Source organism: Grus americana, chromosome 1 (genome assembly GCF_028858705.1).
Source record: "Grus americana isolate bGruAme1 chromosome 1, bGruAme1.mat, whole genome shotgun sequence".
Taxonomy (NCBI): domain Eukaryota; kingdom Metazoa; phylum Chordata; class Aves; order Gruiformes; family Gruidae; genus Grus; species Grus americana.
The window spans coordinates 159,495,087-159,513,593 of record NC_072852.1 but is presented as its reverse complement, the minus strand read 5'-3'; the positions used below and the strand labels follow the sequence as shown (position 1 = coordinate 159,513,593).

The window sequence follows — 18,507 nt, the reverse complement described above, 5'->3', positions numbered from 1 at the left end:
TGGATTTAAGAAAATTTGCTCAGCAGGAACTCAAGCAGAGAGCAAAAAAATGATCATCCTGCATTTCCAGCAGTGTTAAGTTCAGAGAATCTCGGTTCTACACACAAAGTTACAGATAATCACAAACAACCAAAGCTTCACGCTAAGCTGCCTATCAAGCAGCCATCACTGAGATAGCCCAGGTGTTGCTGGCACTGGATGTAGAAGAATGACCATGGCAGTCTGTCTCCACACACCCACTCAGATCCCACACATTGAGACAGAACTCTTAGGAGGTGTATAAAAGGTAAAGGCCATTTAGGTATCTATCAGTGTTTGGTTAGTTTATTACTTTGATAATGGTTAAGAAATTTGGAAGAGTTAGAAAAACTTCTGAAACTCACAGACTTGACTAGAAAAAAGGAGTATAGCAGAGAAATCTGTTTTCCAAAGCTGTTCTTTGATTTGGCATAGATGAAAATAATTTCAAACTGATTGTCATCATGGTTATGGCAATATATACAAATAAATAATTTTTCAATTTCAAGAAGGTAAAATACCTTAAAAAAAGAAAGAATGGAATGAAAATCTACTCCCCTTTTACAACTTAAAATATCTTTTCAAGGAAGCAGGTAATGATAATACTGAAAAGACTTACTAAACCTATTATATAAGAGAACAAAACCCGATCGGCTTTATCAATCATTACAAATTATGGGTCAGATGATTGATTTTGAACACAAAACCAACACCATATATATATATATATCATATAGTGGCAGATTTTTAGAGAAAGAAAAAAAAAGAGTGTTGCTGAAGTGGAAATAAGGGAATGTATGTATTCAGTACTTGCTATCACATCAGCAGGTGTGGAACACAGCAACATGGATATAAGTCCAGGAGAAACTGGAGGAACCAGCCACACAAAAGTTCAGGCACCACAAAGGAAGGACAGAGCCAAATCTGCCAGCAGAATCTCATCTTTTGATTCCACCCTATTGTTTTCATCAACTACAATGACAAAAAGATGTGAAAAGTTTCTGAAGCCATTGCACTGCTATCAGGAGCAGTGGGAATCCATCCTACTAGGCACTGGGATTAGTAAAATATTTGGTCAGGTTTCTCTTTTTACAAAGAAAAGTAAAGTATGCATGTAAGGTTTATATTCAAGTGCAACCAGTCATTCCAAGCTTGTTTTAAGGTTAAGATATTTTAAAGAAGATTTGTTCATACAAAAGTGAGGTTGCCTTGGCAACTGTAACTATAGAAAGCCAGAGTAATTACTTTCACAAAATCCTTCCTAGTGCTTTCTCCTTCTTAATAGGAATGTGTAAATACCTTGTTTTAAGCCACATTTATCAGAAATATTACTCATCATTGATTCTACCCTTGAGGCATGGGAATCCAAAAGTATGTTCTTAAAGCAGGTTGAATAGTGCAAAACCAATTTGCAAACACTTATTTAAATTCAAACATGAAAGTCAGACCATGCATATTTGCTCTTGGAAAGAAGTGAAAATTTGTAAAGAATGCAGCATTCTGTTTTCATATTGCAAGATTTCATCGAATGAACTGTGCTATGTATTCAACTATCTTCAAACACAATAATGATTCACTTTTGTGAACAGCAGGCAGAAGGAATTAAGATTGCAATTTAACATACCTAAACTATATTCATGTAAACAGATCTACTGAATCATTGCACAGCTCTGTGTTGCATACTGTGGACTTAGCTGTGTGGCTGGGACAAGCTTAAGGTCTCTGTTCATCTCTTCATTACATGGTAGAAACGTACTCTGATTTCCCTGGCACAGTGTTTGAGATCCATCATTAGTGATATTTGGCATCGTTCTGCTGACCCCTAGGCCTGTCATTTAATAACTTATCCAATTTTTCTTCTGTGCTTGTTAGAGTAGATGATGTCCATTTAGGCTTGATTCCTTCCTATGGCCTTTCTTGTGTGATAAATAATATTTTACCACAGAGCTCCTCTCAGGCCATGCTGTTCAGCTTTGGCTTACTGATGCCATAGAATACACTGGCCACAGGAATGGGTTCTTGCACTGAAATAGGGATGGATATTAACAGTAGTTCGCAAATTGCCTCTTTTCATTCATTATCAGAAGAGTATTGTTTCCCCAGCTTTGCTTCCTGCCTGCATGAATGCTGTCCTGAGTTACAGTTGCAAATCGCGCACTAGGAAAGCCAGAGTTATACTGTGTAACTACAATACATACCCTCCTTCTTTTCCTTCTCTGTGATTCTGTAACTTAAAATGTATTTACAAACAGGATATGAACCCTCTGTTATGCATACTGAAAGGACGTTTGTCTGTTAAAATGTCACTAATAAGTTACACAATATTACAAGTGATCAAGAAGTGGTATCAATGTAGATGCCTCTAGAAATCTGGGAAATCAGTATCTTCCATGATGCACATGAAGATTTTTTCTGCCCCTGCAGTTTTGCAAGGTGCTACAAGTCACACACATTTACTTATGCTAATCATCAGCATCATTCCAAGCAGCCGTGATATTTTTCAAATCCAACTATCCATGCCACTTCAGCTGGGAGACTAGCAGCATTTAGCACAATGGGTATTAAATATATGTGTTCAGCATCTGTTTTCTAGTGATTCCCAGGCCTATAGAGAGGTTAATGTCCTCTAAAAAACTAGAATAATTCTGAAATTTTTACTCATCTCTGGTGATTACACAGAGACCTTGTTTCAGTGAAGTGCATTTTCAATGCTGTAACAGTATCAAGGCACTCAAAAATCCAATGTGATACTCTCAAACTTTAATTTTCCACTAGATTCTCAGTCATTAATAGCAAGATTACTTAAAAAAATAGCTTCATAAAATGGGTGCATTAAACAAAATTATGTATCAAATCCTGAATTTTGAAGTCAAAGGAGACAGAAAAATTTAAACCAAATGACGATCTGCTGTGATGTCTGTTTTAGGCTAAATTAAATATAGCCTTTTAGCCTGTGTTCAGTCATCCTAGCTTGTGTTCACTTTTATGTAGTTTGACAAACTGAATAATCTGAGGTCTTTCCTCTCAATACTCAAAGACAGACATATACTGCCCTATACTCGATTTACCTTTTGATCAATATATTTATTTTCTTCAATTGCTGATCTTTTAGAGTGGTCACATGAGGAAGAAGATGCTGAAGGAAGTCTTCGCAGCAAACAGCTGGTATCTTGCTGCTGGCGATCAATAAACTGCTTCATAAAACTTTCCCTTAAGAACAAATAGAAGATATCAGTGGATTACAACCCCAGGAAGAGTGAATATTTGGTTTTCTTTATGACATGTCCCAACCCATTAGTGCTAAGAGGGATAAAGTCCACGAAGAAGTATTGGGCTGTAGATGTATAAAGGGACAGAGTACCGAAACAACTAATAAAACTTAAATTCATCTATTAAAGAAATCCATAACTTAACTGAGAGGTGGGTGGCCTGCATGCAGTTTCAAATAAAATAATTTTGTTCCTTTAAATATTTATTTATTCATTTATTTACCAGCTAAAGTGCTAAATATTTGAAGTGCCTTTTGCAGTTTTCGGCTCGTTTGAGCTCATTAAACAGGGAGTTGTTACTTCAATGTAAATCAAACGCTGATAAAATCCAAAGCAAACATACTCTCTGCAAGAAATTCTTGAAGATTTCAAACAAGATCTGTTTATCTAACTGCTTTAAATGACAGTATTAAGGTGCTTCAGGAATTCTGCACCTCACCTACACCATTCTTAAAACATAGAAGGATTTCTGTTCACAAGAAATACACATTTATCTTGCTGTATTTTAAGTTTAGTAAGTTGCTCTATTTTCAGTGTAAATTGACTATGTCCAAACTAATTTTTATCTGGAGAGACAGTTCTACATAATACAATAGCTTCGGATTTAAAGATATGATTTGCTAGTGATAGTTTGAAGCCTGTTTCAGTAGTTAGCATGATCATGTATTAGTCTAGAGTATGCTGGGAAAAACACAGCTAGAAAGAAATACCAAAAAAGGCTAAGACTGGGAGAAGAATGGCCTTGATATATAACCAAACAGTATTTTCATATTAAAAGCAAAACATCTATGACTGTTTCCTTGAGGTTTGTTTTTCCTGACCCTTCTGACCAGCATTATTCCTTTCATTCAGCTAAGATGATACAAACAGGTCAAATCAGGTCGAGGGAGGTGATCCTGCCCCTCTACTCTGCTCAGACCCCACCTGGAGTACTGTGTCCAGCTCTGGGGGCCCCAGTACAGGAGAGACACGGAGCTGTTGGAGTGAGTCCAGAGGAGGGCCACGAAGCTGATCAGAGGGCTGGAGCACCTCTCCTATGAGGACAGGCTGAGAGAGTTGGGATTGTTCAGCCTGGAGAAGAGAAGGCTCCGGGGAGACCTTATAGCAGCCTTCCAGTACCTGAAAGGCTTACAGGAAAGCTGGAGAGGGACTGTTTATCAGGGAGTGTAGTGACAGGACAAGGGGGAATTGCTTTAAGCTGAAGGAGGGTAGGTTTAGATTAGATTAGATGTTAGAAAGAAATTCTGTACTTTGAGGGTGGTGAGGCACTGGAACAGGTTGCCCAGAGAAGCTGTGGATGCCCCCTCCCTGGAAGTGTTCAAGGCCAGGTTGGATGGGGCTTTGGGCAACGTGGTCTAGTGGAGGGTGTCCCTGCCCATGGCAGGGGGGTTGGAACTAGATGGTCTTTGAGGTGCCTTCCAACCCAAACCATTCTACGATTCTATGATAAAACAGTTGCCTTAGCTTCCCTGTGAGTTTAATCAAAAGAAATGTAACCTCAGGAGACCCAGAACAATGACTGCCAGCTTTCACACAATCCTCTCTCCCAGCATGTCCTCAGTGGAGACACTGGAATGGGCATGGCCAGAGGACTAGTTTGGCCAGCCTGCACTGTTTCAGCAGTCTTAGCAGCCTGTACGTGCCAGGGCAGCCGCTGGATTTCTGTAAATTTTTTTGGGGACTACGCCAAGAATAATTGGACTGTAACTGATGATCTAATAGCCAACTGAGGGTCTGATCCTTTGTTAAGGTGAATTTTACAGGAAAGTGTTACCTATGCAAATACAAAGAGGGGACAAGGTCATCGCAGAGTAACTGGTATTGGATGGCCTGAGTTATCCCCTCTAATGATTTGCTGCCAGTTGACATCTTTAAAAAGCTACATGAGAATTGATTAGACTGCTAGTTTTCTATGTCAGTCAAGAATCTAAAATCCAAATGGGAGTGAAGAAACGACAACACACTTTTCAATCATATCGTACTTGTATCGGTTCCGGTTAATCTAGTTGCTTTCATGACTGTGTTATAAAGGAGTGGCAGGATATTTTTTTTTTTCCAAAAGTAAAAATGAGGTAAAACCGAAATGTCACATCCTTTTGATGCCAATGTTAACTCTGTTTCATTTCTGGTTTTCTGAACTACCTAATCCACAAACAAAACAGTTAAATATTTTGGGTCTTACCTGGCACCAGACAAGTTTACAGCATACTAGCAAGGGAAATATTTCAATACCTTATTTTTGGAACCGTGAAATCTGAAGGAAGCTTGGAGATTTTCACCATTTGTGGCCTATTTGGAAATTTTTCAAAGATGCGTAGACGCAATGGAAGCTTCTCCTTTGTATCTGCATTTGCTTCACTTTGCTTTAGCTGAAAACAAGGAAATGAAAAAAATGACAGAAAGGGAAATTTTGCTCTGTAATATCCCAGCCTTGTCTTTCAGAATCCAAATAATAAGGCAATCGTTTAAAGAAACAGAAGATGGCAGCAAAGAACTACAGAGGGTAAATTTGATACTTACCAATTTATTGGTCTGCTTGTGCTAGAAGCTGACAAATACCTAACAATACCATGCCTTTAATTGAAAGTCATAAAATGGAAGGATTGCTAATAATTTTAATTTTAAAATATGAAGCATATTAGTATTCTATTCAATATGCTTATTTCTATGTTTTCTTCACAGATCCCTAACACTTCATCAAGCAAATAAACACCCATGATCTTTCCTTATTAGGCACATCTTTCTGTATATGCTGACAGCTCTTCCATATTCAGACAGAACATAGCATTTTAAAATGGAGCAATTTTAAAGGAATCCAGCTCTCAGAACATGAAAATAACAGGAAAATTACATTTAGATGAATATTATAAGTAATAACAAAGGACTCAAAAGAATCCATCTACGTCAGCAATTCTGATACAGAGCTGCAACAAATCACATAATGAATGTTGCATTTTTAAGTATCCACAAACACGGATATTCCATGGAATATCACACATCTAAGTACAGAAAAGGCAGACACATCTATCTATGTGGACAAATGATGGCTAAATCTAATGATAGAAGATAAAACTGAATTCTGATAACCTTATGTAGCAATTCAGTTGTGCCATTGCAATGAAATACCAAGTCAAAAAGAATCAGTGAAATTCATTTTTACATTTATTTGAAAAGATATGCATATTGCATACTATTTCATTAAGCATACATCTAACTGAGATTATTTCACTTCTCCTTCTCCCACCTGCTTGTGAGCACAGGCTTAGAAGCTTACATTATAAAACAGATTTTCACCATCACCACCTGCAGGGAATAAAGCTGATAGACATCAGCTATAGATTTTTACTAGGGGCAATTGCCCAGGAAGTCAGATGGAGTTTTAACTCTCATTTGCACTGCCTAGTGAAACGCATGCTCCCACAGCATGCTATAGAAGAACAACTGCTCAGCTGCACTGTCATGCTATCAGCAACATTACCACTTCCAGCCATAGGACAGCTGAAACTGAAAATCAATTCATATTTGGTTGGATATAAGTTGTCATGTGGCTGAAAACTGTTTGAAGGGCTACACGCAAAGACTAATGATTAATGGTAAAGCACTCAGTCAGAATAGAAGGGGAATATGGCATAAATCTGTATTATGTCCAGTCCTATTTAATTGCTTCATTAATGATCCTTAAAAGGAAGAAATTATGACATTAATGAAATTCACTTGATATTAAAATGTGAAGAGTTGCAAATACCACAGCGGACAAGGAAAAGGACAGATTTAGAAATCGGGGCAGGAAATAACAGACTGAAAAAATTCTAGAGCGAGAATAACAGGAGAAACTAAACAAGAACTTGTACTTCAATACAGCATCAAAAGGCCAATCTGGGCACCAATTACATTATCAGCCAAGGGCTATGCTCACAACCAATTTCTGTTGGTTACACATTATATAGTTTTAGAAAATGGTACAGAAATCCACAGCTCCTCTGTGTGCTGCTTTGAAGAGACCACACTTGGGTATGCATTGACTTCTAAATACCAGTCTCACACTGACAAGCCAAAATATTGCAGGAGAGCGCCATGAAAACCAGGGGAGAGCTACAGAAACTGACTGGGGCAAGGGAGAAAAAAGGAGAGAAAGGGCCTAATATTTATACTACATCTACCATAACTGAGAATAAAGTAAGGGGAGATGATGTAAATTTATGTAAGAAATATTTGAAAACAAATTATTTCAACAACATAATAGAGTACCCCAAATATAGGAATGAGAGGGTGAAATTAAGAAAGGGAATTCTTAGGCTGAGAATAAAGATTATTGTCCTTACAGGGAAATGTCTGAGTGTTCAGAGAGGTCTCCAGAGGGAAGTGCCTTATCATTTCAAATTCAGACTAGACAGAACCCTCGAAACGCCAGAGTACTGCAGAAAGAAATCCCTCACTGACAAGGCAATGAACTGGATAATCTAACAGGGTTTTTCTGCAACACTGTACTGTTGAAATGCTTTGGGAGCGGTAATTTTTAGAGGGGAAAAAAGTTTCCAGCTTCTGCTGGTTTGCTTTTTAATAAGAAATCATTGCAAAAATATGGATGGACAAACAATGTCTCCTACAGCTATGAACTCCTGTCCGCAGAAGTCAGTCTATATAGAACAGAGAACATATGATAGGCTGCAACGTTGTCTGAAGTCTCAGTGCAGAACACATCAGGGAGAGCTTGGAAGCAGGAAACCGTATAGTTCAAAAGGTAAGCAAGGGGACAGCAATATCCCCCATCCAAACAGGAGAATGATTCAAGATAGGCTTTAAAATAACCTAAAGTCAAAGCAGTTCTACAGAATGTCTCCAATTACTCATGCTGTGATAATATTACATATTGGGGAGCACAAGGCATTTAGCTTCACTGAGTTCTTCTCTATGCACTTAGGGTGTAATTGTTGCTCCACATGACATACATCCTATTTTGTATTGTTGCTTAAAACCTTTACATTTCAACTTTCTTTACTGCATAACAAACACATATTTTTAAGGGTACAAGATTATGTTGAAATGTGGCAATGATGATGCAGAGTGTTTCTAGTAACAGTTAAACCCAAAATAAAATATCAGGACATTTTATCTATGATTTTTCATTTTATTTATTATTATTACTACTGGCAAGGAAATGCACACTGCTCTGATTTACTCTGTGTGGCCCTCAATCTCCAGCTCCAAAGAGCCTACTGGGAGCATTTTGTCAGCCTGGCCTGGCTAAATTCTCTTGTGGCTGCTGGAATGGTTTCTGTAAAGCCATAGAAGGAAATTATGACTACTTCCACTACTTCCACAGTGCTTGAGTTTACAGGGGCAGATTTAATGGCACAATACATACAGTACAACTGTCTGTTCTGAACCTAGACCAGAAGAACTTATCCAAATAGTACATAAACGGTGAGGACTGGCAGAGAGGAAATCTTCATTTGGGATTCCAATGGTACCTTGAACAATACTTTCAGATATGGGTCCCTGAAATCCAAGCTGACCCTGATCTGTTCACATAATTGCCTTAGATCAATACAAAAGGCAGCTGTGAGAAAGGCAGGCTTATTGGTGAAGAAAGCATATTTGTGGGGTTTTTTCTCCCAGCAAGGCATTATGGCCATGTCTCCATCTGCTTTGGAGCAGTTTGAAGTGAATCCCCCAATCGTCAGCACTTGCTGTTTGCTGATTTAGTTTCTGAGCTGTGTTGGTAAGCAAAACAGATTCTTCTTGGGGGAAACAAAACCCCAAGCTCCACCTTGGTTACACACAAATACACTCTGGGCACTGAGACTGACTTTAAGGATCAGAACCAATGAATGACTTAAGGATCAGAACCAAAGACTGGTCCTTAGGGCGGCTTCAAACCCCACGTGTGAGGGGGCTCGTAGTCCAGTGTGAGACCGAATCTCTTCTGAAGCAAACCCCTCTGAACTGCACGCACTGTAAATGCGGCGGCAGCAGCAACTGCTTCATTGTACTGATTCTCTCCCACGGCGCAGCTCAGGCGTTAACGCAGGATGATCTCATTCATACTACTTAATACAGCTGCAGCTGTAAATTTCTTTGTGACTTCAAGGCTTCCTTACAAAAAGGTGATTGCCAAAACCAGCTTTAGCATAATTAAGATTGAGCCCTTGAAAGTGAAGAGAACCTGCAAGTGGTTGTCCTAAATACACACCGTAGCATAAATGGTGGTGAAACTGGAAGACTGGGGTAAAGGCAAAGAGACAGCAGGTAATGACCAGTGAGAACAAGGAGCAAGGTTAGCTCTTTAATGCAGATGTGCCCTGGCTGTGGCCAGACAATTGTGCTGGGATGGTCAGAAAAGCAATCGCTGCCCTGCTGGAGGTAACAGCCTTCCCGGCAGGAACCTGGCATCTCCCACGTAACCACGCTGGTCCCACCAGGCCAACAGAGCCACACCATGTGACTATTCAGAAACCATCCCATCTCTGTCAGTTACTACAGCTTTCACATCTGTGTTTCAGAAATGAAAGTGCTGACATTTAAAAATTAAAAAAAATACGCTATACTGCAGTACTTAGCCACGCAGTATATGCAGTGTTATGTAGAACCCGGAGAGGAGAGTAAGGCAATAAATGGTGGTTCTTAATTTTTTTATCTTAAAACATTGTAGTACTATAGCAACCCAGATATTAATCACTGCGAGTGAGGTGAGGGTGAGCTCTTTTAAAGTGCATACTGCAACCTCTTTGTTAGCAGTGAGTGGAGTTGCCGAAAAAACATTAAAGCATTGGAGTGAGACAAGCAGCAGGACCCGATTTAGAGAGCTGCGTTCCCACCGTCTCTGCCTACGTTCACCAGAAGAGACATGCCACGGTGCACTTTAGATCTTGAGGTGAGCGCAGGGCAGTGTCGCGCCTGCCCTCCAGCCTGCATCCCCTCCTACAGAAGCAGGATGTGAGAAGTGTCTGCACGTGCAGAGGTCTCATTATGGACCCTGGTGGGAGCTGACAGCCTGGAACGTGGAAGTGCTCCGGGGTCTGGTAAAGTGAACAAGATCACTTGAACAGTACAACGGGCTAACTAAGGTATCTCTTAATATCACCAATTTGCATTTAGAGACAGAAACATCCTCGAAAGTAATGTTCTTGGCAAACCAAACCCAAAGCTCCAATTTAACACAGTCATTGAATTTCTAATACATTGACACATTGGTAAGAACACGCCAAAGGAGAAACAGAATTAACCATAGCCAAAGGGCTAAGACCTACCCTTCCTAACTTTTTGTTTTGTCTCCATTCATTTAATTCTGATCATGGAAGAAGTGCCAGTAATGCGCAAAATGTAAAGCGTGAAAGATGCAGTTTCATATGGCCTGTGAGGCAAGTGTATCCGAAATTCACTTAAACGCTCTGTAAATATTTCAATGAAATTAAATGATTATGAAAAATTTACTGCAATGCTCTAGCTCTTTCATTTTAGTTGACAGTTTTCATAACAGGCTGAGATCAATCATGTTCAAAATTAAAAGCTTTGCTACTGATGTACACACAGTATATTTAGGAACTGGCCGGATGCCCAGAATAATTTCATGGTGACTGAAAAGTTCAAACCTTTTAAGAAAGTTCAGGGGGTCTCACTACAGGATAGATTTAAATTAATATTGTTTGGTACATTATAGTGCACTGCTATACATCAACATTTTTCACTGCAAACCTCCTTTAGGGCCTGTGTTTGAAGAATAAACTGACTATACAATATCTGTGTTGCACTCTTAGCAGGACGTGCTATGTGCTCCAATACCAAACACTCTGAGCATGAAAGTGCATGGGGATGAAAGACACTACAAACTGATACCAGCACCCATCCAACAGTTTTCCAGAGTTTTTTACTTACCCAAATTCTCAGATTTACCATCACCTTTGGCTTGTCAAAAGGAGCTTTGAATAAAATCCAAGTAATTAGCATTAAATGACATGTAAATTAAACAATTAAAAATCAGAAAGGCAGACTAAAGAAGCCACATTTTCCTTTCTGTTATTATTCTGCAATTGTATAGACCTGGTACATTTTTGGACATGAATGAGCTGTACTAAAAGAAGATACGCATATGGGTAAGCTTTTGCAGCCCACACTCATCTTTGGCATCAATTTGTATCAACATTTTTGTACCTGCATTTGATTTAAAGTTCAACACAAATCACCTGTTCAGTTACTATTATTTACATTTGTAATTCTATTAACAATGGAGAAAAAGCTCAATTTTGTTTGAGCAAACTGCACCATCAAAAAAAGGAAGGCAAAAACCAATCTGGAAATTAAGGTTAAAAAAATTGACAAATTGAATTTGGGGAAAAGTAACATTTGCAGTGTTAAAAAGCAGTATTTATGATGTGTAGATCTTATTAGTATGTATATAGAGATTTTACTAGTATGTCTATAGTGCTATATAAAAGACTGCCAAGGGCCTAACCCCTTGCCCAAGGTCAGATGGTACCCGCTGACTTCATCCATAGTTCATAACACTTGGCTCCTGGTTCCTCTAGGCCCTGCATGGTGGCCCTGAGACATCATTACAACAGTTATTTTTCTACAAATTTTCCAATTCTTCAAGGCATCTGAAACAACATGAGAGCTTCTACATACAATTCCCCTGAGCAGCACTTCTTCAGGATGACATTTGGGTTGTGTATCGCCTACTTTGAGAGGGAGGAGAGCTTGTGAGTTTGGCTGAAGGTGGGATAGCACTGCAGGACTGTGTGCCTTAGAGTCCAACCTGGTGAGACCTTGTCGGTGCTTTCTTTGAAAGCAGTCTCCCAATTAAAATATTCCCTGAACTACACCAAAGTATTGTCTGGGGGAAAGTAGCCGGAGCCAGCAGTGTGCGGTGTGCACAGAGAAGGGGTTAGAGCTTGAGCTTGCTCTCCTGTCCTCTTTTAGTTAGCTGCCTACGTGCACCAGTTGCGAATTTTGCCCTTCGGGCTCGCCTAAACAAATGGGGACATAGCAAGCAATAAAAAATTCTCCCAGGTAGGGAATGTAAAACAGAACCTAAATTGATTTTAACCACATTCTGCGCTGCCTTGGGGAATTTTCAGTGAAATGTACCAAAAAATATGATTACAGTGGTGCTGGCATTCACAGTAGAGACTGCACTGTTGATAATATAAGGGTAAAATAAACTGAAAAAGTTCCTGGCAGATGGAGAAACACGATTATACATATATTTCTACTACACACAAGATTTGTTTTTTTTTTAAACAAACAACTTCTCTGTGTCACAGGGTTTATATGCTGTGTGTAGTACAATTTGGTGCCGTGACCACTATATCCCAATTGTTCATTTCAATAACTTTTTCTTCAATTTTGCATGAAGTCTTCCAAGTTAATACGATATTGAGTAAGGTTTCACAAATGTGGGATTTTTAATAACTTCCTTCCAGTAATTGTAGCTCCTATCAGTTCTTCAGGAACAAATGCTGCTGACAAGATGTGATTGCAATTCAAACGGTACAAAACTCCTCTAGCAAAATTTGGCTAAGATTTAGTCCATTTATCTAATAGAGGACAGAAATCCAGTGTGTCAGAGAGTTTCCCTTTGATTAACTGAGATAAATAAGACGAATATTTCAGAGCTATTACTTCATACTGTCTACTGACTCAAGCAAACACTGCTACACTGATTACACTTTAGCCATATTTCCAAATCTTTTTCTCCTCTGCAGTAGCAAGAACTATAGCATTTTAAAAAAACATGAGATCTGAGATTCTGCACAATCAGTGTCCGTAATCAGGGCCCCAGGAATGTGCTTACCAGACCAGATTCAACCTTCTTGCCTTTAGACTCAGGTACCTACTGGAGTTAATTAAGTTATGGTTGTCTTAGTCTCTCTTTATAGCCAAAAGTGATGAAGAGGCACTTGTAGAGATTGGTTCAGATCCTGGGGTGGCTATATCTTTCAGACATGCTTATCTTTTTCCATTGACTAAGCAGGGAACTTGAATCCAATATGTTCTTTAAATCAGATATGTGATTCCCAGTGTTAGGCAGGATGAATCTAGGCCATAGCATCTATGACGGTATTCATCTCAGTTAATTATAGGTGTCCAAATGTGAAATACATTGTGTAATCATCTGGGCACTTACTATATTTAACTGAAAAAGGTATCTCCAGATATTGACTCATCCCATACTAACACATAAGACAAGCAAGATGGAATATCACTTTAGGGTAACTCCTTCACTGAACGCAAGGACAGTACAAGGCTACATCTATACTCGTACTGGGATATGGAATTGGGTTGTCCGTTGTGTTACACTGCTAGCAAGGCTGCTTGCACAGTTTTGGCCTTTGCCAGCTAGCACTCTCCCTCATCATGCCTGAGCACAGTTTGGGGATTATCTCTCCTGGGGACATTGCCAGTAGGCAGTATGGACACTTCTTATTTAAGTGGTAGGTAGTTTTGGAAAGGGAAGATAACTTAGGTGTATGTACCAGCTTTACCATTTTCATATTCATTATTTTTCTCTTGGAATAAGTAGCAGAAATATTTTTGTTTTCATACAAAGGTTAGTGAGTCACAGAAGAATATCCAGTATAATAAAAATGCATTACATGCTCCATTTCATCAGAGGAAACTGCTTGAGACTTCACTTAAACTAAGCATCATGATTTGTTATGAATTGTATATTTGATGAACAATAAACAACTAAAATATCTTCAGGTGAACAAAACCACAAGACTGAATGAATTCTGCCCTTGTATAAACATAATCATTCAATATTCACCAGGCACAACGTGTTCATCTTCAGGACTCGGGATAAAATTCATTACAACCAGAGAGCGTCCATCTGCGCAAGAAGCAAAGGAAGTACCATTGCAGGACAATTCAGAGGCTCGTAATAGTTTCTTACCTATTCCAGACCCTGCACAAAGGAAGATTTCTGGAGGTAGCTTTGTAAACGGCGCTTACCTATACGTAGCTGAGACACACAACTTCATCTGCCCTGCTGGGTTCACAGAAAAATAAAGCCAATCTGGGAAATGATAATTGCGGACAGACTTTCAAAGGTTCTCACCACATGCAGCTCCCATTTACTTAAAAAAGAGCTGAAGACACTCAGAGAACCAGGCTGTGATTGACCGATGAAGTCATCATCTTGACTTCCTATCAGGATACAGACAGTGAGAAGTATATAAATGTTGAAGAGCAGTGAGGTCACGGGGATAAAAGACTCAATCTGCAGAGAATCTGTGTGTCTCTGCTCATAGTTTAATAAAGCCATATAACTTTGACCTAGGCCCTCTTAATTCCAAAGTATAGGAAGACTGGAATTTGATCCATACATGCAAAACCTTTATTCCATGGCTGCTCTATGCATTGTCCGGGGTATTACACAGGATAGATCACCACTAAACTGGTGTGGACATAAGGCATATCCAACTTGACATATTACTCAGTTTCATCTGCATGGTAGAAAACATACCCATGCTATGTGAACCCTGATTCCAGATTTCAAAGCCAACCTATGTGTTCCCTATGAATTTGTCAGGGCTGCTTGAGGTGGAAGCAGTTAGGTGTAGATGCTGAATGATATTTGTCACAGATTGTGATGCAGGTGCTTGTGCAGCAGGTTGCATGTTGTTTCTGCGGGTTGTTGCAATGCAAACTTATGTTTTCTTCTTTTTAGGTGTGCTGCAGTATCTATGGACATTCTTATAAAGGGATACTTTGCTGGCACAGATCAATATAATAATATCTTCTAACACATAAAGGATCTCTACAAAGACAAAAAGGATAATCTACTCGGGATCACTGTAGCTAGCACGAGAATGCTTCATCCGCAACATGGAATACAATTCAGATTAGACACCAGATAAATCTTCCTAAAAATACCCTAACATTAGTACCAAATGTGATAATGAATGCATTATTCTTGGTCTTACTCACAGGACAAGCTAAGCAAACATCAACCACAGTGCACAGTACTTTTTTTTTGTTTCCAGTGCTTTTATTATAAACACCATTATCATGTGGATTTGTTTCATCAAGTGTATTCAGCTAAATATATATGAGACTGTACACTTGATCTGATTTCCATATAATTGATTTGTTTGGGTTTGGAAAATTGGAGAGGGTCTGTGAAGGGGCCACAGACATCTTCTCTATAATGTAGTTCTAGACAATACAGAGGTACGCTCTTCACAAGGAGACTTGGTCATGGGATTGGAGGCACAGAGCGCCATTTGCTTCATGAAAACAATCTGTCTAGATAGAACAAAGCAATTATTCACTAAGAAGACAATCATTGGAGTAAGTTGGCCAGAGAAGCTGTGGAATTTTTATCACTGGAGATATTCAAGACTTGGCCTGATAGGACTCTGGGTAACCTCATCTAATGGCCTGCTTTCAACAGCAGGTTGAAACAGATGGTTTCCAGAAGTCCCTTCCAATTGAGACTTTTCTATGATTCTATGATTTGGTGATAGCTATGAACTGCAAGATCACAGATAATTATGCTCTTCAGTTTCACTGTTGTGTATATGCAGCCGCCATCTCTTGATAACTTGTACTTTTGTTCAAACCATTACTGGGCTGTGTTAGATTCTGTGAGAAGGTAATTAATATAACTTAGATTTGAGTGAGTATGTGCAACCCACACAGTTTCTACAATCGAATATCCTTTAACACTGAGAAAATGTAACTGAAGTTGAGAAAAAAAATTGTTGCTGTAGCTCAGGCCAGAATCCAGTATATTTCTTTAAAGAGGAAAGACTTTGTCTTTGCACAAATTAGCTGCCCCTTGCCATTTTGTGGTTTCTTTGTTTGTTTGGAACCTGAGGTAGTACATTTAATTTGACACAGATGGCCTGAGTTTTAGATTCATTGCAGTTTTACAGTATTTCTCCAGTATAGAAATTCCCACAGAAAGTCAATTTAATCAAAGGACATGCAGAGGCAAACCTATATGAGTGGTAACTGGGAGGACACAGAGGCTGATCCAAATTACTTCAGAAACCTTCTTGGCTGGACTAGAAGAAAACAAAGATAGTTTGGTGTTACTGGCTGCTCTTTCTCCCACACAAGTTTGCTGATGAAATTTTAGCCAGGGCTAGATTCCTGCGTTCTGTTACTCCATTTCACAAGAGATGGGGATGGATTGCTTCTTTAAAGGGGGAGATATGGGTAAAAATTCTCCCTTAATTCTGAAATAGTACTCCCACTCATTTGATATTATGCAGGAAAGCCATGCAGGATTCCTCATCTTCTGTCATGTTTTAAAAAGAGTGCCTGATCCATTCTCGAGGAACTATGAAGAGAAGTCCTCTGAATTCTAGGTGGAAAATAAGTGACTTACTTCCACTCAGGCACGTAAAAATCTCAGTAAAAATATAACAAATTCATCCTTCTAAGCAGCGAGCTTTTTTTAATGACTGAACAAGGAATTAAATCTCATGCGAAGGCCAGACATCTACTTTTTATAGGCATACAAAGGTTATGTGCAATGTATACACAAGTGCATAGATCCACAAGCTCCTATGGGCCTAAAACACAGTTCAGAAAAGGCAGTGCAGACCTACGTGACACAGAAGGACCCAAAGGCAAACACAGCATGGATTTTCAAGGATGCAATTGCCATCAAAATAACAAGTAATTCTACACAAGCCCTCTCCTTCCTTCCAAAGAGTTACAGGACTGTCCCTTAATTCAGAGGATGGAGCATCTAGAATCACCTATGTGCCCTGAGAAACACTTGCGTTTTTCTTAGGTATCAACCAAATAAAACAAAAAATAAAGATTAGATGAGCTCCTGGTGGTATAAAAGCTAGGTAAGCATTTTCTTCCCTGGTGATATAAATGAAGCAGCAGAAGCTTACATTTATATCTTTGTTACTGCTATTCACACATTCATAGCAAATCTGACTCCCATCTCTCCTCCTTGAAAAGTGTGTGCTTTGAATATGATCTTTCACTAGAAGTTTCAAAGGTCCCTATTTTATACAATAAAACCTTCAAGAGAACCTCTCTTGAATTTAATGTGTTTTCTTGACAAATAATACCGTACTGCATACACTAGGGATTGGCAACTTCTGAATTAATATTTCACCATGTTTATTTCACCATTGGGCATCAAATATATAAGCCAGAATTTGTGATCCATTGATACTGTTTTTAAAAAAATATGATAGATGAGGTAAGAGGTAGAAAAAAACCAAAGGTGGAGGCTACAGCCTTCAGGAGACTTTCTAAACTTTCTTAGTTATTAAAAAAGGAAATAGTCTGGCACAAGCAGTTTTCCAGATGACCATGTTTTCCAGTCTTGAAAGGACTGCTTGTTTTCTAGAAATGGACATATTCTCTGTAAAGTTTACTACTTTTGAAATAGCGCTACTTTAAATGCTCTGCATATGGCCCGGGAATGGAGGACCAACTTGAATTTTGTGAACTTTCTACTACTATCTTCCCTCTATGATGAAAAGAAGGATTTCATGCATTTTATGTAGTAGTTAAAATTCAGTTTGGAACCATTATTGTACTTTTCATTTGTTAATCAAATGTGTTTGACACTTATCTTTCCTGCCACTTGTTAAAAATCCATTTACATGGGATCAGATATAATGAAAAAGTAATTTTTCATTTTTATTCTATTTTGTAGTTATTTCCCATTTGTAATTACCTCAAGCACTGTCCTCAGAATAAAAATACTCTGGAGGCAAGTAAATCTAACTTTAAAAAGCTCCTTGATTTTCACACACACATTCACATATATATATAAAATTTTATACTGAGTGTGCTTAAATTAGATATACCAATTATAACACCTTGTTTGTACAATATGTTCATGAAAAATCCCCATGCTGAAACTCCCACTTTAATGCTGAAACCTCAGCACACAAAATTTGGAAGTGATGCTATTGCTGAAATTGTCATTGGCATCGTCCTAGATCTGCTGAATGCCTGGAGGTGCTGGGTGAAAGGCACAGGGCTCTGGCAATGTGTTCTGACCAAACGTGTTCAGCATCCCAGAATGGGGTGCAGTAGGACAGTCAGGACCAGATGAGGTTTCTGCTTTGTAGCTCTTCACTGTGCCATCCTAATGGGTATCATCAAGATGAAAACAGAAATGAAAGAAAATAATCCTTTAAAAAGGAAAGAAATATCTAGGTGGTTCTTAATACCTCTATTGAAGCCTTCTGATTTTTCACAGCTCTGCTCCTGGTTTACAACATGCCTCTAT

The 18,507-nt window shown here is 38.8% G+C and overlaps 1 protein-coding gene across 9 annotated transcripts in view; it reads right to left on the bottom strand.

Annotated features, from left to right (window-relative positions):
• NALCN (sodium leak channel, non-selective) overlaps positions 1–18,507 on the bottom strand; it is a 247,179-nt gene that overhangs the window by 61,664 nt on the left and 167,008 nt on the right. For all 9 annotated transcript variants that reach the window (XM_054847101.1, XM_054847129.1, XM_054847111.1 and 6 more), the window contains 2 exons: positions 5,520–5,656; positions 3,087–3,228 (listed from right to left, as the gene is read on the bottom strand). In XM_054847101.1, coding sequence (XP_054703076.1) covers positions 3,087–3,228; positions 5,520–5,656 — 279 coding nt within the window. The remainder of the gene's footprint in view (positions 1–3,086; positions 3,229–5,519; positions 5,657–18,507) is intronic.